Source organism: Musa acuminata, chromosome BXJ3-1 (assembly GCF_036884655.1).
Source record: "Musa acuminata AAA Group cultivar baxijiao chromosome BXJ3-1, Cavendish_Baxijiao_AAA, whole genome shotgun sequence".
NCBI classification, from domain to species: Eukaryota; Viridiplantae; Streptophyta; class Magnoliopsida; order Zingiberales; family Musaceae; genus Musa; species Musa acuminata.
Genome location: NC_088349.1, coordinates 7705760 through 7733572, shown reverse-complemented (window position 1 = coordinate 7733572; position 27813 = coordinate 7705760). Strand labels below are relative to the sequence as shown.

At 41.7% G+C, this 27813-nt stretch overlaps 3 protein-coding genes across 4 annotated transcripts; all 3 read left to right on the top strand.

The window, feature by feature from the left end:
• The first annotated feature begins 2499 nt into the window (after window positions 1-2499).
• LOC135629017 (putative multidrug resistance protein) lies at window positions 2500-7172 on the top strand. The gene is made up of 7 exons (XM_065136119.1): window positions 2500-3008; window positions 3103-3157; window positions 3234-3412; window positions 3508-3965; window positions 4067-4607; window positions 4704-5591; window positions 5670-7172. The coding sequence occupies exons 1-7, from the start codon at window positions 2643-2645 to the stop codon at window positions 7026-7028; spliced, it is 3846 nt and encodes a 1281-aa protein (XP_064992191.1). The 5' UTR covers window positions 2500-2642; the 3' UTR covers window positions 7029-7172.
• A 5272-nt stretch (window positions 7173-12444) lies between these two features.
• On the top strand, window positions 12445-18599 carry LOC135629018 (pyruvate dehydrogenase E1 component subunit alpha-1, mitochondrial-like). 2 transcript variants are annotated; one of them, XM_065136120.1, is made up of 8 exons: window positions 12445-13244; window positions 13343-13422; window positions 16214-16291; window positions 17568-17663; window positions 17734-17805; window positions 17921-17974; window positions 18068-18245; window positions 18323-18599. In XM_065136120.1, exons 1-8 carry the CDS (start codon window positions 12542-12544, stop codon window positions 18337-18339), a joined length of 1278 nt encoding a protein of 425 aa, XP_064992192.1. In that variant the 5' UTR covers window positions 12445-12541; the 3' UTR covers window positions 18340-18599. The 2 variants fall into 2 exon arrangements, with proteins under 2 accessions (XP_064992192.1, XP_064992193.1); XM_065136121.1 differs by having other exon boundaries at window positions 12448-13244; window positions 18068-18133.
• A 285-nt stretch (window positions 18600-18884) lies between these two features.
• LOC135629019 (uncharacterized protein At5g50100, chloroplastic-like) lies at window positions 18885-27484 on the top strand. The gene is made up of 8 exons (XM_065136122.1): window positions 18885-19112; window positions 20737-20867; window positions 20999-21106; window positions 22283-22339; window positions 23332-23397; window positions 25218-25278; window positions 25725-25771; window positions 27097-27484. Exons 1-8 carry the CDS (start codon window positions 18998-19000, stop codon window positions 27133-27135), a joined length of 624 nt encoding a protein of 207 aa, XP_064992194.1. The 5' UTR covers window positions 18885-18997; the 3' UTR covers window positions 27136-27484.
• The last annotated feature ends 329 nt before the right edge of the window (window positions 27485-27813 follow it).

Sequence of the window (27813 nt, the reverse complement as noted above, 5' to 3'; positions counted from 1 at the left end):
GATGTCTTAGAGGTAGAAATACTATGCTCTTAAGGTAGAAATGTCATGCTTATAAGAAGTCACGAAGATTGAAATCGGAAAGAGTTTCTCGATTCAATCTTTATGGCGATTAAGTTAGTAATATGAGATCCTCAAATGTATTTTGTTTAAATATTTTTTTATATCTTAGAGGATAAGAAGAGAGTTTATGATTTTCGTCGTAATTGATAAGAAGAAAGCTTGTGATTGTCTTCCTTACCATAAAGGATGAAAAGAAAACTTATAATTATTTTTCTTATCATAATGAATGAGAAAGGCTTGTGTTTCCTTCTTTGAAGATTCATACACTTGGATTTCATGTGGCATTCACGTGCCATATGATAATCGATTCCCTATCAAATATAAATTTAAATAGCACACTTATGCCAACATGATAAGTCACATATATAATCCATCTAAGATATATTAAGCTCCACTCATATATGCATGTGTATATGGAGAATCGGGGGGATGCTTCGGTTCTAACATCTTACTCATGAGAAATTTTTCGTTTTGAGATCGTTCGATTTAACTAAGATAGATTAGAGGTTTTTGGCTTTTGACTTTTCCATTCGATCAAATAAAACTTCATTCATTTTAGTTGATATTTATCGTTCTTTCGAGGTGGCAACGAAAATTACAGATTAAAGAAGCACGTTCATATAGGGTCATCCTATTCAGCCCGATAGCTTTCCAGCTTTGAAGGTCTAAAAAGAGGATGTCAAAAGATGGATCGATCGATCGATCGATCCTCCATTATTGGATGACTTTATAAGATCCACTTGTTTCTTATTTCTTTTGTAACGATGTCTGTCCACTCTTTAACTAAAGGAACTAAATGCTCACCTTTTTGCATCATTAGTGTCCATTTAACTAACGTGTATCTTTCCTAGCCTTTAAACTTGGCTTCCCTTTCTCTCGAGAGCACCGCACCATTCATATAATGCATGGTTTCGTCGACTTGAATTGTTTTGTCTAAATAAAATGAGGAAATTAGTTCACATTTAAAAGTCCTTTACTATTGAAGGAGTATGCATACATTGTTTTTAGATCACATCATTTAATGATCCTTTAATATCACATTTGCTTAAGCGTCAAAGGCAGTCTGTACTTAATGTTTATACTATTACTAAAAGTCCTTTGCTATTGAGTAGTATGAATTGTTTTTGACTCGTACATGCAAGGATTTTACTATTACTAAAGGGATACGTAATGTTTATAGTAACATCAAGATATATTAGTGTGGGGATCTAACTTAATGGTTTAGTCGTAGATGGGATGGGAAGAAAACTTAAAGGGCATTTTTTCCTTCAAAAAAAAAAAAATACTGTTGAGCTTTTACCTAATGATGCCCTCCAATTAGTTTTTATCTAGGAGTATCCTTTATTATTATCTTGATGAAAATATCCTTGCACCACCACCACTGTTAGCATTGCCATCATTGTCTCGTTGAGGGATTGAAAGAGGTCAAGAGAGATATTGGTAGCACAATGGTGTGTCGACGATTAGGGATATTGGTAGTGATGAAGGGGTATTTTTGTTTAAGTGATAAAAAAAATACCATTAGATAAAAACCCAATAACAAAGATTTTTTTTAAAAAAAAATATTTAAATTTAAATGGACCTACCAGACTATTATCAATAACTTAGGCTTATACATTATGGGTCAATAGTTCGATCTTAACAAAGCTAATGAGTCTACTTATATATTGAGTTAGATTATGACAAATGGTATCAACGTCAACCAAGTATCAAACATGATAAGAAGTTTAAATAAAAAAAAGTTTATCATAAATGAAGATCAACATGTTACGATTTGATCAAGGTTATCTTGAGCCTTAAAATGACATCAAGCTTTTATTCGAAACATATTATAGCAGTCTAACTTAGTTCTACATAAAAAATGAATAAACATTTATATTAACTTATAAGATTATGATAAATAAACTATTATTAACCGGGCTTAAATAGTATGGGTAAAGGGTTCAACTCAACAAATTTTAATAGATCACTTATCATATCAAATTAAATCATGACAAATGATTTCAAAACCAACATAGTATTAAGCATGATGAAAAATTACTTTTGAATAAAATTAGAGACTATATAGACCTCATATGCATGCAATATGTTAGCATCAATTTTTGAAAAAAAAATATATAGAGTATATATAACTAATGTTCACTTTACAACAAGTACAAGAAGCTTAGATCATTGACAAGCCCATCATACTACTCTCCGAGTAGTATGAGATTAGAGTGGCATACAACAGTTAGATGGGGACACCCTTTACTACTGGCCGCATTGAAAGATTCCGATTTAACAGGCTGCAAAAGTATCAACGTACAGAGAGAGAGAGAGAGAGAGAGAGAGAGAGAGAGCACATCTTGTCCGTGCCGGAGACAGGTTCTTGGGAGTCACCACTTGCTGCAAACGACGAGCGATCCTAATGATAGCGTGACGAATTTTGACAGGAAAACAAGTGATCGTGAGTCTTAGATCAGCTCCTACGGCCACTCAGTGCCTTCCGCCTCGTCGAGGAGCGTGACAGGTGCGACCAACAAGGTTCTTTGATGGTGAGGAACTGGGAAACACTACCACTAGCTTACAGGGGAAATTAATGGATGGCAAAATGGACTGTCGTCGATAGAGACAGATTTGAGTGGGGTGCGACACTTATTCGTCTTCTTCCTCCTCCTCCTCCCTCCTCGAGCAATATATATAGCAGGGAGAAGGAACGAGAGAAGGTGCAGGCGGAAATGGAGGCGGAAACGGGGAAGGGAGACAAGAAGAGAAGCCCTTTCTCCTCTTTCTGGACCATCTTCATGCATGCAGATGCTACGGACATGTTGCTGATGACTGTGGGGTTCGTCGGCGCCGCCGGGAGCGGCTTCACGACGCCCTTCATTCTCCTCGTCACCACCAGCATCATGAACAACCTCGGCGCCGGCCCCTCCACCTCCACTCATTTCATCGACAACGTTAACAAAGTTAGATTCTCTCCTCTTCTTTTCCCTCGACCTGCGTCTATATCTCATCCTTCTCACGCTTCCTTCTTCCCCCTCCCCCTCCTCCCTTCCCCAGAACTCTCTCGACTTTGTGTACCTGTCGCTGTTGGTCTTCGTGACGTGTTTCTTAGGTACGCAGACAACACCAAGCCTCTCCCTTTGCTTTCCGTCCCTTTCGTTGGCTGACGGTGGCTGTGGTGATCGCAGAAGGATACTGTTGGACGAGGACAGGGGACCGACAAGCCATGCGTATGCGAACGCGATACCTGAAGGCGATCCTGAGGCAGGACGTGGAGTACTTCGACCTCAACGTCACCTCCATGTCCGAGGTCATCACCAGCGTCTCCAGCGACAGCTTCATCATCCAAGACGTCCTCGGCGAGAAGGTGATCAGCACCAACTTCTCTACCCTTCTCATCACATATCCTTGAACATGCACGTCCAGCGTTGCTGAACGACCTCGGGAACGTCGTCGCTGCAGGTGCCCAACTTCGTGAAGAACGTAGCGTTGTTTGTCGGCAGCTACTCGATCGGGTTCGTCGTGATGTGGAGGCTCGCGCTGGTTGCCTTCCCCACTTTCTTGCTTCTCGTCATACCTGGCATCATGTATGGTAGGATATTCATGGACCTGGCGAAGAATATCCGTGATGAGTACGAGAAGGCCGGCGTCATCGCGGAGCAGGCGGTCTCCTCCGTGCGCACCGCCTACTCCTCCGTCGCCGAGCTGCGCACCATGAGCATGTTCTCGAACGCGCTCGAGGATTCCGTGAAGCTCGGCCTGCGTCAGGGGCTGGCCAAGGGCGTCGCCGTCGGGAGCAACGCCGTCACCTTCGCCATTTGGGCCTTCATAACTTGGTACGGCAGCCGGGTTGCCATGCACCACGGTGTCAAGGGTGGCCATATCTTCGCTGTTGGCACTGCAATCGTCAGAGGAGGCCTGTAATACTCTCTCTCTCTCTCTCTCTTCTCCACCACGATCTCACCGTACTCATTACTCACTCTATCTCTACTCACCATACTCACCATCTAATTGGAAACAGGGCATTTGGATCTGGGCTCTCCAACATCAAGTACTTCTCAGAGGCGAGCTCGGCCGGAGAGAGGATTCTGAAAGTGATGAGAAGAATACCGAGAATTGATTCAGACAGCACAGAGGGCATAGTAATGGAGAATATCTCCGGCGATGTGGAGTTCAGATCGGTGGAATTTGCTTACCCTTCACGTCCCGATAGCATCATACTGAATGACTTCAACCTGAAGGTTGCGGCAGGAACTACGGTAGCTTTGGTTGGTGGCAGTGGATCGGGGAAGTCAACAGTCATCGCACTGATGGAGAGATTCTACGATCCACGACGGGGTGAGGTTTTGCTTGATGGAATTGACATAAGGAGCCTTAGACTCAAATGGTTGAGGTCACAGATAGGATTGGTAAGCCAAGAGCCAACCTTGTTTGCCACCTCCATAAAGGAGAACATATTGTTTGGCAAGGAAGAAGCAACCATGGAAGAGGTGGTGGCAGCTGCCAAGGCCTCTAATTCCCACAACTTCATCTCTCAGCTGCCCCAGGGATATGACACGAAGGTAATATTGTCTTCTAATGCTATATTTCCTGTCATTACAACGTGACATGTCAAATGCTTGTGTGTTACAAGAACTTAGTAAGGAACTACTCTGCAGGTAGGAGAAAGAGGCATTCAGATGTCAGGAGGTCAGAAGCAGCGGATAGCGATCGCAAGGGCTGTGCTGAAGTCGCCAAAGATTCTGCTTCTTGATGAAGCCACAAGTGCATTGGACTCGGAGTCGGAGCGGATCGTCCAAGAAGCACTCGACCTGGCGTCGGTTGGCCGGACCACCATCGTCGTAGCCCACCGCTTGTCCACGATCCGGAACGCCGACGCGATCGCTGTGGTGCAGGCCGGCCGAGTCATGGAGCTCGGCTCCCACGACGACCTCATTCGCGATGAAGACGGACTCTATTCATCCCTCGTTCGCCTCCAGCAGACGACGAGAGCAACAGTGGGCGAGGACTCCAGCTCATCGTCGGTAGCACCGGTAGCCTCCTCTCTGCTCTGTGACCGCAAGAGCCGTAGCTTCTCAGTTTGCAGCAGATCCAACTCTGCTACCTCTTCAAGGCACCAAGAAGCGCACGATGAGCTCGAGGCGATTGCTCGCCCGGTTCCTTCCCTGCGGAGGCTGCTGCTGCTGAACGCGCCAGAGTGGCGGCAGGCGGTGATGGGGAGCCTGGGCGCGGTGGCTTTCGGCGCCGTGCAGCCGCTGTACTCCTTCGTGATGGGGAGCATGATATCCATGTTCTTTCTAACGGATCATGAGCAGATCAAATCGAACACGACGACGTACTGCCTCGTCTTCGTCGCCCTGTCGGTCCTCTCCTTCTTGGTCAACATTCTGCTGCACTACAACTTCGGGGCCATGGGGGAGTATCTGACGAAGCGGGTGAGAGAGAGGATGCTCTCCAAGGTCCTCACTTTCGAGGTCGGGTGGTTCGATCGGGACGAGAACTGCACCGGCGCCGTTTGCTCTCGGCTCGCCAACGATGCCAATGTGGTCGGTGGTCTTCTCCATCGATAGCAATTCTTGTTGTTCAAATCTCAGTATCACTTCACTGTCGTTCTCCTGTTGCAGGTGAGGATGTTGGTGGGTGATCGGATGTCATTGATCATTCAGACAGTCTCTGCTGTCACCATCGCATGGACGATGGGCCTTGCCATCGCATGGAAGCTGGGCCTCGTCTTGATCGCCATCCAACCCCTGATAATAGTCTGCTACTACTGCCGCAAGGTCATCCTTCAGAGCATGTCCAAGAAGGCCAGGGCGTCCCAGTCCGAGAGCAGCAAGGTTGCGACCGAGGCCGTCGCAAACGTGCGAACCATCACTGCCTTCTCGTCGCAGGACCGGATCATCCACCTGTTCGAGAGAACCCAAGACAGGCCGCGGCAGAAAAGCGTTTGGCAGTCGTGCGTGGCCGGCATCGTCCTCGGCCTCTCCGAGGCTCTCATGAGGTGCAGCTGGTCCCTGGCCTTTTGGTACGGCGGCAGGCTGATGTTTCATGGCCACATCACCGCCAAGGCTCTGTTTCAGAACGTGCTGATCCTAATAAGCACAGGCCGCGTCATCGCCGAGGGCGGAAGCATGACTTCCGACCTCGCCAAGGGAGCAGATGGAGTCAGCTCGGTGTTCGCAGTGCTGGATCGGTGTACCCACATCGATCCCGAGGACGACAGAGGTTATCGCCCGAAGAAGCTAGCCGGCGAAATCGACATCAATGGGGTTGACTTCGCATACCCGTCGCGGCCAGACGTGTTCATTTTTAGAGACTTCTCCCTCGCCATCGAGGCGGGTAAGACGACGGCATTGGTGGGCCAAAGCGGCTCCGGGAAATCAACCGTCATCGGGCTCATCGAGCGCTTCTACGATCCGCTGAAGGGGGAAGTGAGGATCGACGGCAGGGACGTGAAGTCGTATCACTTGCGGTCACTGAGGAAGCACATCGGATTGGTGGGACAAGAGCCGACTCTGTTCGCCGGCACCGTGCGCGACAACATAGCCTACGGCACGGAGGGGGCGACGGAGGGCGAGATCGAGGAGGCAGCGAGGACGGCCAACGCCCACGACTTCATCAGCTGCCTCAAGGACGGCTACGACACGTGTTGCGGCGACAGGGGAGCGCAGCTCTCCGGGGGCCAGAAGCAGCGGATCGCGATCGCGAGGGCGGTATTGAAGAACCCGGCGGTGCTGCTGCTGGACGAGGCGACGAGCGCTCTGGATAGCCAGTCGGAGAAGGTGGTGCAGGCAGCGCTAGAGAGGGTGATGGTGGGGAGGACGTGCGTGGTGGTGGCGCACCGGCTGAGCACTGTGCGCAGCTGCCACCTCATTGCTGTGCTGGAGAAAGGATCGGTGGTGGAGAAAGGGACCCATGAATCACTTCTGGCCAAGGGGCCCGCAGGATCTTACTATGGTTTGGTCAGCCTCCAGTCTCACTGAGCTCGGACACCCAACGTGACTTGTTGGTTGCCTAGACTTATCATCCGTAAAGTTTCACCGTCTTCTACCATTTATTTTTAGATTTAAATTTCGAAACCAAATTTTAGTAAATCTCATGTGTTGTCATGCCTGGAATTAAGAACATTCAATATATTATTGATATCTTGTTTTCCAATAAACCAAAAATTTAAGACTTATTTCATATTAATTTCATGATTATTATTGAGATACTCATGAGATAATTATATTCCATTGGAAAGTTTCATTGAGTTTTAATTCAAAATGTTTTACATAGTTCAGTTTGAAGTAATTTAAAGAAAGTTGTTTTAATTCTCTGTACAAAATTAATTATGACTACTCTACTCGGCGAAGAAAAAAAGTTTTTTTTTAATATTTGGAGTTCCTTCGTGATTTTCAATTATTCTTCTATAAGTATATGATTAATATTTTTATTTTGATTCTTGATGGGGATAATAATTGTGAAAAGATTCGGGTGACGTCAGTTGGCCCAAATGACGCCTCACATCACCTAGTCAACACAGATCGGAACGTTGACCGAGGCACATTAATACCCTGCTCAGGCTCAATCCCTCACGTCATGCCAACATCGGTGTTAGACGCTACCAAGAGTACGATCCCGCTCCCTACCAGCGGGCACATCGGGCAACGGTAACCTTCCCTATAAATACCCTCGTGTTCATCAGAGAAAAGAGGGGGAGAAGAAGATACAACTTAGCTAAAGAAATCCCTTGCCACTATATACTAACTTGATCGTTAGAGGGAACGAGTCGAGCTTCCCGACCCGACCTGTGTGCAGGGACGAAGACGGAGCACCTCCCACAGCGCGTCCAGGCGAGGAGCCCCTCCCGCAGGAAACGGTGACCCCGTCCCGATCAGACCACCGCATCAGATCACCTTAGCGAACTCGAAGGCCGTCCCGGGAAAATCTCCCGTCATCCGGACCCGAACCGAGCCGCATCAGCCTTGAGGCCACGGCTTAAGGTTGTTTACACCAACATTTTGGCGCTAGAAGGAGGGCTGGAATGTTGGGTGATCACCCGAGCGGCTCAGATGAGCCCGCGGTTGAGAGGTCGCACCCGATTGGAGCCTCGGGGGTACATCCCCCGCACGGAGGTCATCGTGACGAACACCTCGCCATGACCTTAGAGCGATATTGGCGGATATTCAACGACCCGGGCTTGTCGCCGCCCGAAGGAGCCCCAGCCAACCCATCGCCCGTATCATCGAGGCCTTTCAGGACCTCGCTCTTTAAGTCCGAGATCTGACGAGTATGGTGTAAACCATTATCCCGCTCGTTTCTCATCCGGTGCACCCGCCTGCGATCCAACCACTACGACAACACGAGACGCCCATTCGGGCCCACATGCCACTTCCGGAGCTCCCCACTTCACCTCGGGGCCGACCGGCCCCACTCGGGGATCGAGTGATGGTGAACCCAAGCGGTCGCCCGGAACCTGATACATTCTCTTCGGATTCTACAGACTCCCTACGGGCCCAGTTGTGCATCGTCAGCCAATGACTCGACGAGGTGTAGAAAGAGGTTCGCAGGTCCAAGGGAAAGCTTGGGGAGGACGCACATCAGGGATTTCCATTCACACTCGAGATACAGGATCAGACGGTCCCCCCGAACTTTTGGCTCCCCTCCTTGGATGCATACGACGGCGCCACCGACCCAGCGGACCACGTAGCCGCTTTTCGTGCCCAAATGGCGTTGTATGGAACCTCTGACGCTTTGATGTGCAGGGCATTTCCCACGACTCTGAGGGGGCCAACCCACACATGGTACAACGGTCTGAAGACCAGGACGATCGTATCCTTTGATCAGCTCGTCAAAGACTTCGAGCTTAACTTCTTGGCCTACGCCCGGCCGAAGTCGTCTGTTGCACTGCTCCTCGGACTCAACCAAAGGGAGGACGAGCCTCTCTCCCATTTTGTGAATCGCTTTACAACACAAATTCGGGGGTTGTCGGACGCTCATCCCTCTCTGTTAATGTAGGCGTTGCGACCTTCTAGATTCCTCTGGTCCCTCGTGGAGCGACCTCCCCACCACGGTACCAGATATACTCCAGCGGGCTAACCAATACATCGCGACGGAGGGCTGGGCGGCCGTGAGGAGAAGGGACGACTTTCGGCAGCGGGCTCCATAGAAGAGGTCAAGCACCCGCGGTGGCTATCCGATGTAGTCCTCGTGAAAAGAAATCTAGGCCTTGCCTTAGTCTCTTCTGAGCGAAGGTTCAATATCTACCTGACCGTCTCCCGGCTCGTGGTTAGCCCCGGCCTAACCCCCTTTGTATCTATATGCCTGTGCGGCCTGCCGCCCGAGCCACACCCCTCGGTCGCAGCCCGCCTGCGCTGTGCTCCTCGGCCATGTTGCCCAAGACCATGCCTGTGCGGCCTACCGCTCGAGCCATACCCCTCAACCGCAGCCCGCCTGCGCCATGCTCCTCGGCCGCATGTTGTCCGAGACCACGCCTACGCGGCCTGCCCACCTGAGTCGTGCTCCTCGGCCACATGTTGCCCAAGACCACACTTGCGCGGTCTGCCCGCCTGCGTCGTGCTCCTCGGTCGCATGTTGCCCAAGACTACACCTGCGCGGCCTGCCCGCCTGTGTCGTGCTCCTCGACTCCATGTTGCCTGAGACCACACCTACGCGGCATGCCCGCCTGCGTCATGCTCCTCGGCTCCATGCTGCCTGAGACCACACCTGCGAGGCATGCCCGCCTACGTCGTGCTCCTCGGGTCCATGCTGCTTGAGACCACACCTGCGTGGCCTGCGTCGTGCTCCTCGGCCGCATGTTGCCCGAGACCACACCTGCGCGGCCTGCCCGCCTACGTCGTGCTCCTCGGCTCCATGCCGCCCGAGACCACCGCCTCTGCGCGGCCTGCCCACCTAAGCCGTGCTCCTCGGCCGCGTGTCGCTCTAGACCACAGCCTCTGCTCGGCCTGCTCGACTGAGTTGTGCTCCTCGGCCGCACACTACCCAGGGTCACCGCTGCGCACGTGACCCTCCTTGATTATTAAACTCCACGATCCCCGCACCTCTGGCAACGGACCGGCAAACACTCGATAGGGACAGTTTCTCGAAAGCCAAAGCCATGCATCAGACTCCCATTACAACAACTGACGCATAGCTTCTTTCCGGAGGGGAATATGATAGGGATAATAATTGCGATAAGACTCGGGTGACGTCAGCTGGCCCAAATGACGCCTCACAACACCTGGTCAACGCAGACCGAAACGCCGACCGAGGCATATTAACACCCTGCTCAGGCTCAATCCCTCATGTCACGCCAACGTCGGTGTCAGATGCTACAAGGAGTACGATCCAGCTCCTTGCCAGCGGGCGCATCGGGCAACGGTAACCTTCCCTATAAATACCCTTGCGTTCATCAGAGAAAATAGGGGGAGAAGAAGATACAACTTAGCTAAAGAAATCCCCTGCCACTATCTACTAACTTGATCGTAGCAGGGGTCGGGTCGAGCTTCCCGACCTGACCTGTGTGTAGGGACGAAGACAGAGCACCTCCCATAGTGCGTCCAGGTGAGGAGCCCCTCCCGCAGGAAATGGTGACCCCGTCCCAATTAGACCGCCGCATCAGATCACCTCAGCGAACTCGAAGGCCGTCCCGAGAAGATCCCCCGTCATCCGGACCCGAACCGAGCCGCATCGGCTCCGAGGCCACGGCTTAAGGTTGTTTACACCGATAATTCTAAAAACAATAAAGAATAAATACCTTAAAAAAGGTTTTTTCATAACACTATCATGTCAGACTCCTTGGTCCGTGTTTCAAGACAGGTCAAATGGGGAGTCCACTAGCCGATGCCTACGTCACGTGTGTACCCCGCGGGGCACACCGATGGCGTGCGTCATGTCCTCAACCGCATCAACGGTGTCCCCTCGAACGAACGATCCGTCCAAGCTTCGACCGTCGATGCAGCCCGCATCGATCTGCACCTCGAGTCGAGTGACGGACCGGCTAATTGTCGTTTCGCATCCGACCGAGGTGCATCGCCGGCCCTCATCCGCTTCCCTCCTGGCAATTTCCCGTCACCACCATGGTAGACCCCTATCCTACCATCGAAAGTTGATAAGGCAGAAATTTGAATGATGCGTTGCCGGCACGAGGGCCGTGCGATCCATCGAGTTATCATGAATCATCGGAGCAGTGAGCAAAGCCTGCGTTAGACTTTTATCTAATAAATGCATCCCTTCTGGAAGTCGGGGTTTGTTACACGTATTAGATCTAGAATTACGCGTAGCACGTACCATGAAATGATCCTACTAAAAAAATCTTCACGGATTTTTTTTGTTCACGTTTTCGTTGAGAACAGCCCTTTTAAAAAAATAAATAATATTTTTACATAATATCTGAATAATATTTTTCTTTATTTTCCTATTAATTCTATGAATCAGTTCAAATATAATATTTTTATACTGTGTTATAATTTATTTAATAATATTGAGAAAATATAATAATATATTTTTTTAAAAAAATATTATAAAAATATTATGTTTATAATATTTTTTATATTATGTTATACTGTTTTCAGTAATACTAGAAAAATACTGTAAAGTAGAATAAACATATTTTTCAATAAATATTAAAAAATATCATCTGGAATATATTTTTTATTTTTCCTACTAATCGATTCATAAAGTGAACCTGTCTGATTATAATTTTTTACACTATCTTATAATTTTTTAGTAATTTAAAATTATAATAATATTTTTTTATATTTTATTATAAAAATATTGTGTGTTATAGTATTTCTATATTACGTTATATTGTTTTCAGTAATACTAAAAATTATTATAATGTAGTACAAAAAAATATTTTTAATAAATATTTTAAAATATTATAACATAGTTTTTTTTTATACTATATTATATTATATTATAATCAGATTGGTTCATCTTACGAAACAAAAAAAAGAAAAGAGGAGAAACATGAGTATGTCGCTGGAGGTATTTTTTATTTCGAATTTCTAGAAATACGTGATGTTTCTTAAAAAAAATCTGAAAAGATAGTTTTTTTTTTAATTCATCCTATAAACTTCACTAAATAATATTTATAAAAAGACCAATTAAATTTCCACATCCTAAGGAGGAACGCCGCGTGACCTGACGACGACAGACAAACTACGGAATCTGCTGCCAACGAACAGATTTCTCGATTGCAAATTGATCATGTCTAATTTGCAATTAGACATCAAAATTGACGGTTAGATATTGCAATTAGACATCAAATTGATCATGCCGGACCGTAGGATGTTCAGGAAATCAAAATTGACGGTAAGATATTGCGGGTGAATGTTTGGATGTAAAATTCATTTATAGAACTTAGATAATTATGATTGGTAGTTCAACTGTGGCCGTTAGATGGTATGTGTAGACTCACACACATCCCTAGTTCCCCTCCATTTCCGTTTCCCCCACCCACCGCCTTCCCTCCTTTCCTCTCTGCCCGCGGATCTCGCTCCCGTCTTCCTCCATGGCTGCCGCCGCCGCCGCCGCCCGCCGAGTCTCCTGCTCCTTGTTGCGGCGCGACCATCGCCACCTTCTTCCCCTCCTCCGTCCCTTCGCTTCCTCCGCTGGCGGCCAACCCCAGCTCACCGTCGAGACAAGCGTCCCCTTCACGGGCCATAAGATCGAACCTCCCTCGCGCTCCGTTGACACCAACCCCTCCGAGCTACTATCCTTCTTCCGGGAGATGTCCCTGATGCGCCGAATGGAGATCGCCGCCGACTCCCTCTACAAGTCCAAGCTCATCCGCGGTTTCTGCCACCTCTACGATGGGCAGGAGGCCGTTGCCATCGGCCTCGAGGCGTCCATCACCAAGAAGGACGCCATCATCACCGCCTACCGCGACCACTGTATCTATCTTGCCCGTGGCGGTTCCCTCGTCGAGTCCTTCGCTGAGCTCATGGGCCGCCGCGCCGGGTGCTCCAAAGGGAAGGGCGGGTCGATGCACTTCTACAAGAAGGAATCCGGATTCTTTGGGGGCCATGGGATCGTGGGCGCGCAGGTGCCACTAGGGTGCGGCCTCGCCTTCGCCCAGAGGTACCTCAAGGAGGGGACTGTGACCTTTGCGCTATATGGCGATGGGGCTGCTAACCAAGGGCAGCTGTTTGAGGCCCTTAACATCTCTGCACTTTGGGATTTGCCAGTCATTTTGGTCTGCGAGAATAATCATTGTGAGTACAAGAGGGCTGGGATGCAAAAGGAGGTAAAAAGAAGATTTCCCGTCTGTTGGATTTATCTAATGTGTTTCTTGGTGTTTGTTGTTTTGCAGATGGTATGGGGACAGCTGAATGGCGGGCTGCAAAGAGTCCTGCCTACTACAAACGTGGGGATTATGTCCCTGGTTTGAAGGTGAGACGGATGGAATCCTTTTTCCATTTTGTTGTTGATCTATGCCTTTGGATGTTGGAAAATACTTGACTCTGTTGCTAGGTCCGTATGTTTTTCTACTGTTTTAATTCATTTGTCCAAACTAAAACAGTAAAATTGGTGTTGAATTTTACAAAATCATCGATTGAATAGAAGATGATGTTATAGAAAGCTTGAATTCTTTAGCCTTATGCTTGGGTGATTCTACTTTTATAACTCATGAACTACTAACGTTGTGGAGAACTAGCATCATCTCTTACTCTTTTATCATATTTGGTAGTAGAACAGTGTGCTGCAACTTGTAGGTTCTTTCGCTATGAAATGATTTTGCTTAATGGAATGTCAGTATAAGGACACGAGCTGGTGTGGTGAATGCCAAGTTGTTTATAACTGACATGTAAAATTATCCAATTAGGAATCAAATCAACGATGTGGCGATTACTATGTGGGTTGAAATGGAAGATACGAAACAAGCCATAGTGTCTCTGCAGGGGCAAATGAAGGTCCATCGAGAAAATGTATACAAGTGCATGCACAAAGAGGCATCAATTTGTAGATAAACTAGATATCTGAATTTTTTGGTGGCAAAAGTAAGTTTTTTATTTTTTTTGTGAACAGTTAGAAGTCTACTGGGTATATCATCTACACTGACATAATTTTGATATTTTGTGTGATATATAATTCTAAACTTTAAGGAGGAGATGTAGAAACCAAGTATCTGACAATTGAGTCTAATATAAATGGTATTTTGTCTCATTAGTATCATGATTTCAAATGGTATCACTTACTCAGATCATACAATTTTTGATGCTATAACACGAATTTTTTATCTTCTCATATCTAGTAACAGTTATATATTCTCAAAACATAGAAGTAGTTCCAGTGTCTCCTGCTATTTGATGATTGGAAGTAGACCTTATAGAAACTTTTCTCTTCTTAGAGAAATAACTATGACTCTCTGCTTTATTTTAGCACACTGGGCATGTTTGGTTTCCCTTATTTAATTATGGAATGGGAGATGATGCATCCATAATTCTGATATAAATTGTTCCATAGACAAAATACATAGGATACAGAGAGTGCACAGTGAGGAAGGCAGGGGACCAGAGGAGGAAAAGACATGGTCGGAAGTATAAAGAATCTCAACAACAGTAGGAAAAGAGGAATATCATGGCCATCCCATAAATCAGAAGTTTCATCAAGAAAATCTCATATAACTCATTATCTTCCCCAAGACTTCTGTCTAGAGAATCTCATAACTATTTTTTTGCTGAGTTGTTGTCACATTTGGCTCATTGAAATTTGTTGTTTTGGACAACAACAGATTTGTTACTTGAACTGCCCAAAATTTAGAAAATATGAAAACCTAATATCCGTAATTTTTGATAAAAATAATTCCAAATATAAATGGAAAATCCTCTAATGCTCAAGATTAAATAATGCCAACAAAGGTAATTGGGAAAAATACATAAAAATTGGAAAACTTGAACCTAACACTTCTAGACTCGAAGAAAACCTAAATAACTCAGTTTTGAAATTTGGGCTTAGATCGATCTTCATCAATAAATAAAAAGAAGGGATGATTAGGAGAGTGGGGGAGGGGGGTATTCTAATTCTGGTTAAATGATTGGAGACATCAAGTTGTTAAAAGGAATGACTTAATAAGGACATGTTATTATAATGAACACATAAACAACTATGTAAAGTAGAGATCTCTACGACGTACCTAAATTAAAATACTTGAAGTTGTTCTAGGTCAATAGGATCTTATTTATGTGCTTCATCTAAAAAATCATTTGCATCATGAGAGCTGCTCTTAACAATTGTATGTATGACAATGTATATCATTTTGTTATATTGCTCAATCAGCCACCTCTTCCAGTGCATACTGACACTTACCTTTTCCAGAGTTCTTTAGCTTAAGATATTTGATCTACAGAATATTCTCTTTTAATTATATCCTGAGGTTACTTTTTTTTGCTCTTTAGAAGCTTTTCGAGAAAGTTGACATCACGATATTTAATTTTGAAATTTTATGTAAAAAATATTGTGCATATTCTCATCATGCTGTACAAATTTCTGTGCTAACTTTTTATCATTGGCGAACTTTCATCATAAGCAAGTATAATGTGTAAAACTTTTGTTCATTGATGATTATTGGTTGTGAAAAACATTCACGATTTTAGTAATTTTTTAACCATGTGTTTCCACGGTTGCAAATGAGATTATAAGAAATGTTTAAAATTCTCAGCCTTCATATTTATTTTTTTCAATTTTCTCTTATTTCTCTTTTGTTGGTTGGGATGATTGGGAGGGTGGGAAACCTTTATTATGTATGTTAATGATTGTTGGTGTATGGAAGGTCTTGCATATTATTCAGGTAGGCCATGATGCAGAACACAACATTGTGATTACAGACTAGGCAATTGAGTATGGCACATGATTGAGCACACCAGCTATCATAGCACGTAATATTGTGCCTTCTAGTCCCCATGATGGTCCAGGATTATTGCACTAAAATCCTTGCACACTACATGGATACTTTGCATGTTGAAGTCCCTATGGATGATTTGAGTACAATACTAAAATCTGCAAAATATGCTTTACTAATAATCAGGTTACCAACTGTCTTAGCAGCTGCAGAAGGAAAAGGTAAATTTGGTGTTTGCTATAAATGTAGTGTTGTTAGGCTTCAAATGAAGAGTACATTATTTGAAAATTAAGTGGTTTGAAATTATATTACATTATTCTAATATGATGCTTGTCTGGACAGGTAGATGGAATGGATGTTCTTGCTGTGAAGCAGGCATGCAAATTTGCAAAAGAGTATGCCTTGCAAAATGGACCCATCGTGAGTACCATCTTTTTGAACCTCACTCCCAATCAGCTAGAAGTTTGTCACATGTTTACAGGTTTAAGAATGTTTGCACTTATAACTTATAAGCATATTTTTCAACTTTAAGTTGGACCCTTTGATCTTCGGAGAATGATTGGCTGAATATCTGAAGGCAGTTGCATGCTAATGTTACATTTAAGGACATTAAAAAGGTGGATGCTACAACTTCTAGGTGTATGGAACTGCAATATTTTTTTATTTACATATTATACTTTGATCTTCATGTGTGACACTTGAAACTATAAACAATCGATATATTTTTTATTTACATATTATAATCTTCATGTGTGACACTTGAAACTATGAACAATCGATACTTGACTGTTTTTGTTTTATGAAGCTGGTCTGATGTTTTTCATTATCCATGGTGCATACATATGTTCCTGCTGTTCTGCTACTATATTTGTGGATATTTTCCTTGTGATTGAATTTTGTAACTAGACAAATTAGTTATATGTGGATATAGATTATAGGCATAAACAAACTAAATAATTATGATAAAACAAGGTTTGTTGCTATGAATAATGAAGATAAATTAAATTCTCTGGAAAAGTTCTAGTTGATAGATCTATCACTCTTTAGGTTCAGCAACATAGAGTGTTCTATTTTCTTTATGTATTAACATCCATGGATGGTATGGGTAGGGTTACCACGATAAACTGTGCGATTACCTGTGCAAGTTTGAATTCATACATTTATCTGCTTTTTTATCATGTCTGGAAGTTTTTACAATGAACTTTGGTATCACTTGTAATTTTGTCTAGATATGTTATAGATTGAACTGCTGAGAATTTTTCACACTTAAGATCTTGATAAAGAACAATTCTTTTTACCAAGATCTGTGCCATCTAAATCCCAGAAAGAGTTCCACATTTGTCTATTTTGCACTTTGCAGAGTCATTGACATGTATTATTTCAACCCTGCTAGTAGAACAAACATGTGATATCCTTTTTTTCCAGGTAAATTTGATTTTTTTTGCGCATGAAGTTTAGTTGGCTATGTATACTTTTATGATTAATGTATCTTAGGCATCAAGTTGCCTTGATTGATAACCATTGGATGATTAGAGGGCATGTGTTGTTTCATAGCATTAGCCGTTAGCAAACATTGTTTCTACAAGAACATGTTTCATATGGCAATGTGTTGTATCATAGAGACCGCGAAGGTTTATGCGTAATTTAATATTAATCAAGGAGCTGATGTTTTCTTATATATTGTTTCATTGTGCAGATTCTTGAGATGGACACTTACAGGTACCATGGTCATTCCATGTCAGATCCTGGGAGCACTTATCGCACTCGTGATGAGATTACTGGTGTGAGACAGGTTAGTCGGATTTGGGCCACACTCGTGCAAGTTTCTAACTTACCATAACTTATGTCGGTAACACTTGTAGGAGCGTGATCCTATTGAAAGAGTTAGGAAGCTCATAGTCTCCTATGAGCTAGCCACTGCCTCTGAGCTTAAGGTGTGTGTATATATCCCTACAATATTCTCAAGGAACTTCTACACTAGATAGAAGTTGGTCATACTTTCTCTTCACTGGAGTCTTCATTGTCTTTTTCTCGCAAATGTTTGTGCAGGACATCGAGAAAGAAGTTAGGAAGGAAGTAGATGAGGCCATTGCTCAGGCAAAGGTGCTTAATATACTGAAAGTTAGCTATAGCATTCAGCTCGATTAAATTAGCATTTGCCTTCTGATCATCATATCCTCTTGCTTTAATTTTCAGGAAAGCCCAATGCCTGATCCCTTTGAGCTATTCACCAACGTATACGTAAAAGGTTTCGGCGTGGAGGTAAGCAAACCAGGAGGCATCAGTGATCCAAAATTAATCCTATCGATGCAGCTAGTGCTTCACGATGTCTTCGAGAAGTTCATTGTGGCTCAAATCCAACCATGCCAACTTGGTTACATGCATATAGCCAATCTCGACACTGCTATTCTTGGCCGTGGTTGAAATAAATCGTTTTTCTTCTTCTTACAGGCATTCGGTGCAGATAGGAAAGAGGTGAAGGCTGTTCTTCCATGAGGAAAGCGTCCCTGAAACAGATAAAGATTTCGTGGTCATGAGAACTCTAGAAAGCATGAGAATGAAAGATTAATGTGATAAACAAGATTCCAGGACACGTGTGCTGCATGGTGGCCATCTGTATCTTTTTCTTTGTATCTTCCTTGTAATAGTGATGGCTGATCAGTGGTTAACTAAAAATTACGGGGATCTATAAGTAATACAACTTTTAGAAAAGATTATTCGCACCTCATGGTTATGTTAGACTACAAATTGTTGAGATGGCTGACATAAATTAGATGATGGGTTTCTGTATTTATTTAATTTGAGAATAATTAGATAAAACGAGGACTGATCAATAAGTAACTCTAACGCCTACCGGCCTGCATGTAAAAAATCCTGAAATAATGTTCTTTTTATATTTTGTAGGCTTTTGTTTTTCTTTTTATTAAGAAACAAAAATGACGTAAAAATAAGAAACAGTCCGAAGAAGTCGGAGAAAAAGCAGAAAGCAACGGCGCGCCTTCGCCTCGTCCAAAGACGTTTTGGAGGCCGCTATGGCGACACGAATCGCCTCCCATTCCACCCGATGAAACCCATTTTACTTTAAGGAGAGAAGAAGAAAAGAGAGATCGAGAGAAGGACCGCGCAATGGCGTGCCGAGCTGCTCTTCCCCGCGTTGCTTTCCGGGCTCCGATTTCGGCTTCTCCTCCCGCTTCCTCCTTTCCGTCCCAAATCTCACGTTCCGCCTTCCCTCCCCGCCGTGGTAACAATTCCGATCCTGATATGTTCTCTCCTGTCGTTTGATGGTCGTTTGGATCTCGTCGAGATGTCGGTCATTTCTTGGACACTTGGTTGAAATCATAGACGGTGAATCCTAGCAAGCATTTCTCCCTGTCGATTTCAGTGCGACAGTACTGTCAATTCTTCATTCGTTCACATGAAGCTTTCGCGGACATGTTGTCTGCTCTCGACTTTGGGAAGAGGTGCGAAATTTTAGAGGCCTTAGGGCATCATTCGTTTGGAGTGATCTTTTGGACTTCATAGTCCATTCTTGTTGTGTTTCAAGGCCGTTGCTTAAATTGAATGCTCCTGTCGCAGTCATGTTGATATGTGGTGAATGACATGTGCTCAGGGTTCCTTTCTTTTAAAAGCTATTCTGCTATCATTCTAATAAGTGTTATTGTTCGAGAGTTCTTCCCCCACCTTGGTAGCATGGTAGGTTCGTCATTCCAATGTTGGATAGACCACCTCTTCCATTTTGGATTGCCCATTTGGATGATAAAGCCAGTAACATTTAAGATGAATATATTTAGTCACATCAGTTTCACTCATCATGGTTATCATCCCCACATTGATAGGGGCCTCAATGTGCGGGCCCACCCTTTTTTACTTAAGCTATCATCAAAAGTAGCTGATATTCATATGTTGCAAATATCAAAACTAAATCTCAATAATCTTTGTAAAGAATGCAATTAAGTGGACATGCAAGTCAACCTAGAAGAGATATAACTAACAAACTGTTAACTCATCTCCCATGCCAAACAAAATTATCTGTTTGTTTCAGGAACAATAGATATGAAGATATGAGGCAAGCTTCTGATCATGTATACTGAATGACTTCAGCACCTGTCCCAAAAAAATACTAGCCTACCAGTTCTATTTGTGACGTGTTTGTTTGAATATTTATCATAATTCTTTAATATTTTGATTTTTTAATAACAAAGGATTTCTCTTCTTACATGGGTAAGACTAATGCAGACAAATCATCCTTAGATGATCTATCTATAGGAGCATCATGCAATAGGTTGTGCTTATCTCCTACAGATATAAGGTCCACATTATCAATGTTGCACTAACTGAAAACTGGCTTTATGTAGATTATCTTTAAGCAAAGATTTTAGATAGATATATGATGATATGTACATGGATAATGAAAATTTTAAGTTGTGACAGATCATTAGGTGCAGTTTCTTGATGGCCTCGGCAATTTGTTTCTAGTATTGTGGATTAGGAGTAGGAAGCTACTGAGAAGCTTGTTCTTAAAATAGTCATTACAATCTAAATATCAGTGCCCTAGTTTAGCCTTAGTCTATCGTGTGGTAGTTGATGTAGATAATTTTGCTATGAGAATCTGAGTGTCAAACTTTTATGGGTTATGTTTGTGATAAGTACATAAACTCTTACCATATAGCTGTATATTTCATGGAAGTTTTTGTTATTTGGTCTTTAAAATTGATGATCTTATTGTTTCATGTTTTCTGAACTCTTATCTTATAGCTATGTTTCTTGAAAGCTTTTGTTAGTTTTCTTTGAAATTGTTGAACTTATTTTTTCATGTTTTCTGTTAAAGACTAATGAATATATAGCTTAGTCAACTCTTCCATTAGTTTTCAGATACAGGGTTCATTCAGAGGCCAAGTTGGGAAATGTGACTCAAGTAAAGGAGGACGCCTGTCCTTCTAACACATGGAAGATCAAAATACTTTATGATGGAGATTGCCCACTTTGTATGCGTGAGGTCTACTTATCCTTGTTGACACACATGATATTATTTTTACCCGCAAATCCACAAGATGTGGGAGTTATGTCAACTTTTAACAACTTGCAATTTAATGGTGAACATAATCATTTATTTGCTTCATTTTTCAGGTTAATTTTCTCAGGGAAAGGAATAGATCATATGGAGCCATAAATTTTGTTGACATAAGCTCAAAAGATTACTCTCCTGAGGAGAACCAGGGTCTTGACTATGAAACTGTATGTCATTATTATTGTATGATATTCTGTTTACAGAATACTGTGCTTCATCAGTATTTTCTTAATACTTCCAAGAGTTTGATAATGAATATGAATGATGAAAAATGATTGCAATTGCAGGTCAACCTGAGATGACAATGGAAAAACTGTCTTGTGTCTGTTGAAGTGATGATTCTACTTTTTCTCCTAATTCCAATGTGGAATGCATATATGAAGTCTCTATAGTACATAGTCTAGTGCTCGATGATGTTAGCATCAGCAGTTATAGTACTTTTGCCACCTATAGTGCATTCGGATTTTTGTTTGTTTGTTTTGGTGACATTTTTATATATGCAGAAGGTTGATGTTCACTGTTGATCTCTTGCCTTTTATTGAGGTTCTTTGACAAGTTATCTTGCATTTGTTTCAACTTTCATCGATTCAGAATTATACTTGTTATAAATATTATGGTTGAATATTTGACAATTGAATATATAGCTCAACTAAAATATTTGAGATAGACTGCGATCTATCAGATGGCTGAGTAGCATCAATCTTATACTGGGGTGCCTAGATAAATAAAACAAGTAAGAGTAAGGAGGATAGCTGAAATTTTGCCTTCTTGCCTGCATCTTCATGATGTAGATGTTGGAAAGTTAGATATCAGTTATCCTCTTATCTTTCTAGATGATTTAAACAAAAGTTTTGATTTAATGACTGTAGAAAAACTGTAGCTTGTTTAAATTCATGGTTTCAAAGATATTGCTGCTTACTTGTTTAAGTTTAAAATTTGTTGATTTTAATAATCATGATTTTTCCATGGTCTCTGAACCACCATTTCATGAAAGTTCAATGCAGTAATCTGCGTATCCATAGTCATAAATATGGATTTTGTTCAGTTGTCCAGAGCACATGAGATTAGTGAATAACATTTATGTTTTTAGGCTGTAATGAAACACTAATTGTATTATAGTCGGGAAGTTTGTTGATATAAGAATTGCACAGTAAGCTAAAGTTCTGAAATAGGATGATTTGATTTTCTTTTACATTTCTGAAAATCATATTACAAAGTTTGAAATCTTAACATGTAGAAATAATCAGTCCACAAGGCTTGATAAGAGAAATTAAATATGAAGTTTATGTGTAGCATATATTATGTCCTTCCCCTTTATTGAATACAATTGTCTGTTCATGTAGGTGATGGGAAGGATCCATGCAATTCAATCCGATGGCACTGTACTTAGAGATGTCGAAGTATGTCATAGTCAAACTACAATAAAGTTGTATAAGCTTCATTCAATTAGGATCTTAATAGCTGTTGGTTCTACTGTAAAGTAAAATTTAACTTTTAGCTTTCTAATTTTCTGGTTAGATATATTGATAATTGATATTGATGTCCTTGATAATTGCTTTGTCCATATATAAATTCTTTGATACGTTATGTCCTACAAAAAAGAGCATTATTATAGACTTTGTCATTTTTGCTTCGACACAGGTTTTTTTTTTCAAATGTTATAATTGCAGACATGCTTGCCAAAGAGACACTTGGAGTTGATTTATTTTCATAGATAAGATGCAGGTGCATTGCCAACTACTTCTGAATGAAAAATTCAGATGCTACATAGGTTGCTTATCCATGATTCTGCTGGCATAGTCCTAAAACATGCAGAAACAATTATACAAGACTGGTGAATACTGATACGATATTGATTTTAATATCTTTTGTGGAGAAGACAAAAGTTGTGGTAGTTGAGTCACTTTTACCAATAAAGCATGCTGATGACATGCTCATGGTCATCGTATTAAGTGCACCTATATTTACGTAGAACGGCAGAAGTATAAGAGTCACAATTTTCACTGCTAAATCAATGCAACCAGAAATTATTCAAATGCTTTTATCTAGTATTCATGGAGAGGATACTTATATCTTGTTTCCTGGTCATAGATTGAGTAAAATACCACCTTAAAACTTGTGAATAGAGTTCTTTGGTCACAGAGAAAACAAGCATTAGCACTTATTTTCTACAATGAAGTCAGCAACCAACCAAAAGTTGTACAGTATAGGGCACTACTGTGATTTTTTTTTTGTTGATAGAATCTATTTCAATAATTTTACCAAAGAGGTTGCATGTCAATCAAATGAAATTAGAGGCAAACATTTTATTTTGGGGATCTGCCGTTTAACTTTTAATGTGATTTTATTAATCTCAATAAGTGCTGCTTCTAATTTGAATGTTTGCTCACAGGCATTTCGAAGATTGTATGAGGAAGTTGGCTTAGGCTGGGTTTACGCTATAACAAAATATGAGCCTGTAAGTTTACTTCGATCCGAAACCATCCCTTCATTAATCGATGGGCTCAAGTTTTAGGAAGTGATGCTTCAATCTGACTTTTGAGTGTGAATTTCCACATTCATGTTGAATCTCCTTTGTCATGTTTTTAACATTGAATAAGAATTTCATTATGGGTTTTATGCCCCAAAACACTTCTTATCAGTATGCATATCCCTGGAAAAGTCACGTATGTTTTCATGTCTTTACTCTAAATTTTGGGTTTCATATTTATCAACTTTGAGTGTGAATTTCCACATTAAAGTTGAATCTCCTTTGTCATGTTTCTAAGTTATGTCATGTCATGTCTTCATACTGGCTTTGTGACTTTCCACATTTAAGTTGAATTTCCTTTGTCATGTTTTTAACATTGAATAAGAATTTCATTACGGGTTTTACACCCCAAAACACTTCTTATTTGTATACATATCCATGGAAAAGTCATGCCGTCACGTCTTTGCTCAATAATATCCATTGAGTGCTCTTCTAAAGGATAAATATGCAGATCCATGGTAGATGAGATATTTTATTTGGAAACAAAAAGTTCTCAGAAATGCATATGCCAATTGAACGCTAAAGCCTTTGGATAATTAGAAAAAAGGCACCGTCTTATATAATTTAAATGATTCTTTAGTCTGATACTATTTGCTTTTGACATATATATATATATATATATATGTTATTAGTGTTGAATTTAATTTTTTAAGAATACAGTTGGTACCACTGCCCGTAGCTTGGGAAATCTTGGGTTGCAGATGTATTTGCTGTTGACTGCTGTACTACATCTGTTGTTTTAGCTATTTAAAGAGGTCCTACAAAACCAACTCTCAGGATTTCACCTTTATAAAATATTTTAAAAATGAATCTGCAAGCTACAAGAAGATGAATGATAGATTTCAATGAACACGATGTATTTTGACATTGGTCAAAATCATGTATTTTTCAATTATACCTCTCTACCATATGTTTATATCAAGGGTGCTGTACATTTTTTTATTAAAGTTAATTTCAGATCATCATACATTCTTTCCTACTAATCTTTGGGTCTTCTTGCCCCATTTATATTTGTCTACTCTTCCTCCAGACATGAGCCTTGTTCTCTATTATTCAGACCATTTCACTAAAATTCAATCTTTGCTCTGCAATTTTGAGTTTTCTTTCATTTTCTATATTGTTTATCTTGCCATCAAAAGGCTTAACATCCCTTGCAGGTTATGTTATTTACTTGCCATGTTGCTCAATACTTTGATCCATCTAATGCAACATGTGCCATCTTATATTTTCATGAAGCAATTCTACTTTCTACATCTTACCAATTTCAGCATGAATATATGTTGAGGCTACAACAGCTAATCAACTCTAGCAGCTATCATGCTTTCTATGTTAAACCTCCTTTAGCTGCCTTCTTCATCCTTAGTTTACCATTCTCCTTTGGTTTCTCTGAAAGAATTTTACTCTGAGTGCAATTAACGTTTTATTTAAACCTTAAGATTGTATCAAGGAATGAGTCTTATATCTAAAATTTTGAAGGTTTTGTCTAATTTGAGTTTTTTTTTTCTTTCAGCCAATAATGATACATTGCTAATAGTGCTTAAATCAGTTAATTATGGGTCTAGCCGTTTATCTCACAGCAATGCATGTCTATATTGTTACTCCTTGTATTTTTTTATTATTTAAATATATATTGGTCTTTGGTCATGCTTCAAGTATATATCATAGTTTTTTGGTTTTCGAAAGCATGCTAATACCATTTTCAACAAGATAAAATTATCTTTTCTGACATAAGTATGTCGATGATACAGATGGCTACTGTAGCAAATGCAATCTATAGTGTTTGGGCCAAATATCGTTTGCAAATTACAGGTATTGTGGTTGACTAGCTGATCCATGGCCTTTCAGTTTGTAGTCTATCTTGTATTCACCGGTTGTTGACATCAAATCCTAATAGCACATAGACAAACTGGTGGGCTGCCATGAAATTCAAATTTGCACAGAACAATTTATATCTAATTGCATTCCTTGTTTCTGCCTCCTTGATTGAAATTATATTGCCAGTTGTAACCTACCTCTGTCATCAATAACAAAGTTGAAGAAAAGCTGGGCAGTAAGCTTAGAGAAAGTTTTGTATTGAAATATATGAGGTGCTCAAAGCTTATTGTATATCATGATTTTATAAACTTATTTGGTTCATGAAACTAAGCCTCAAATCTAGCAAGTGATACTTATTAGCTTCTGATTATTAATTTGAATTTTAGAATTTGCAAATCTTGTTTCAGTTTACACTTGGTGATGTGCTATCCCTTTTGCAGGACGCCCTCCATTGGAAGACGTTATGGAGTTAAGAAGGAAAAATGTGGTGAGTGCAATTGTCAGTGTTACCTAGACATCTAAACTTATGCACAACCTTTTCCATCAACATAGTTTGATGCCAACAGTGGTCCATTATAAGAGTAGCAAAGTTATATGGCTTGCCTAGCCGACAAGCAAATAAGAAATTTTTTTGTTAAAGATAAATTTAAGAGAGGCACTTGTCTAATAACCTTGCTAGTTTGTCACCCAACTTGAACATGTTTGAGCTACTGGTTGATTCATGCTGGTACCTACAGATCTAATGACCAACTGATATGTTGACCAGTCAATTCTGGCTAGCCTGATTTCATGTTGGTTGTACCACTTGGTACACCTACTGGACCAAATGTTCCAACTAATAAACATAAGACTTCCTTTTTCCCAATTCCCTGAAGGCAATGATTGTTCCCAGCCCCAAATCCTTCCCAGCCTCCCCAAGATCATCTCCTCGATGCTTCATAAACCTTCAAGCAGCCCCCTCTTGATGTTTTCAACCGCTGCCATGATAATTAATGTCAATCTTGTGGAGCGGCTGACCATCACCTTCATGGCCTCTTGTCGTTTCCAAAGTTGCTTAGCCCCACTTTGTCCTTTGGCTCCTTAGTGATTGCCTCAACCATGAGGTCATCCGAACCCACCTCATTGAGATCAATCAGCCTCTCTCGGTGGATCGCTCCACATCTTGAGGAAGTTGATCTTGTGGTGCAGCGACTGCCTCCTCCGGCACTGGGCCCATCTCGTCCCCACGGTCTCTGCAATCTCTAAAGTTGCCCAAATCCACTCCACCTCCTTGATGACTACTTTGACCACAAGGCTATCGACACAGCCTGTGCTCCCTCACCAAAATTGATGTGAGCCTCCCCTGGTGGCTCAAGAAGATCGTCTGCATCCCATTGTACTGATGATATGATCCAGAACCGCTACTACACCAATACGACTAACAATTGGTATTGGTACTAGATTGAAGTCTAAATCCTCAGTTCTGTTTTTCTTCTTTGAATTTGATATCACACAAATCACTCATCCCATCCTAGAAAAAAAGAATAATATTAAATGAACGTCTAGAATTCGGTAAGACATTTGTAATTATTTGTCATGTTGCAAGGGCTTCAGTATTTGGAGCTTGAAACATCTTCCACCATGTGTGTCTTTCTTCTTTTCTTTCTTGTGTTTACTTAAACGCTGGCTGTTTTATGGTTGAAAATTGTTCCTTTAATATGTAGTTATACTGCTGGTTCATGTTCTTTTTATCTCTTCTATTTCTATAAACTTACCTGTTGGCAAGAATTACAGTCCTCCTGTTCTTATATGTCTAAGTTTTGGTGGATTCAGGGTGAAACATGCAGCAACGACAAAGTCTGTAAGACGTGAGAGCATCTGCGAATATTAATCCTAAAACATTTCGCACGATTGGACATATAGGTTAAAGGTGCGGTGCAATCTGATTGCCTGCCTCTGCAGTCATTAACCCTTTCACATATTATCTTTCAGAATGTCTTTTCTAATGGATATTTATATAAAAAGATTGGTGCATTTGAAAGTATGCCACATCAAAGGTGAACACTCTCATGTAATGAAGAGTTATATTTAGGATTAATGTGTCCAAGGAAGTATGTATCCGGGTTTAACTAGTTAAACACAGCCAGCAACATGGGCATCCTGTGAATGAAATCTGGGACATCACATATTAGCAAAGTGCTCATCAAACATGCTTATTGCATATTTGTGTTAGTGCATTTAGTTAATCATGTCTGTGTCTTTGTGCATGTTGTTCTAATAATACCATGGATATTGTTCACCTTGATAATATACCATAATTGCTAGACTTTTTCTTCCTCCAGTTCTGAAGAACGAAAGAATAATTAATTAAAATGGATTTATGTATCCTCAAAACTGCTTTTTTTTTCACTTGCACAGTTAAATATTTTTTAAAAAACATTAAATATCATGAAAGGTAGCAATTGTCATATTCTTTAGCTTCATTATAAGGTGGAAATTTGAGTCTGGTTATAGGATCCTCTCAATAGAAGGATTAAAGCATTTCACACT

Bases quoted from the DNA above. Each gene is read 5' to 3' on its own strand.
- LOC135629018 (XM_065136120.1), top strand. From the start codon at position 12,542: ATGGCTGCCGCCGCCGCCGCCGCCCGCCGAGTCTCCTGCTCCTTGTTG. The intron at 13,423-16,213 runs GTGAGACGGATG...TTGTCTGGACAG, and splicing joins ATTATGTCCCTGGTTTGAAG to GTAGATGGAATGGATGTTCT. The intron at 16,292-17,567 runs GTGAGTACCATC...TTCATTGTGCAG, and splicing joins CCTTGCAAAATGGACCCATC to ATTCTTGAGATGGACACTTA.
- LOC135629019 (XM_065136122.1), top strand. From the start codon at position 18,998: ATGGCGTGCCGAGCTGCTCTTCCCCGCGTTGCTTTCCGGGCTCCGATT. The intron at 19,113-20,736 runs GTAACAATTCCG...CTCTTCCATTAG, and splicing joins CGCCTTCCCTCCCCGCCGTG to TTTTCAGATACAGGGTTCAT. The intron at 25,772-27,096 runs GTGAGTGCAATT...TGGTGGATTCAG, and splicing joins AGTTAAGAAGGAAAAATGTG to GGTGAAACATGCAGCAACGA.
- LOC135629017 (XM_065136119.1), top strand. From the start codon at position 2,643: ATGGCAAAATGGACTGTCGTCGATAGAGACAGATTTGAGTGGGGTGCG. The intron at 3,413-3,507 runs GTGATCAGCACC...TCGTCGCTGCAG, and splicing joins AAGACGTCCTCGGCGAGAAG to GTGCCCAACTTCGTGAAGAA. The intron at 4,608-4,703 runs GTAATATTGTCT...ACTACTCTGCAG, and splicing joins CCCAGGGATATGACACGAAG to GTAGGAGAAAGAGGCATTCA.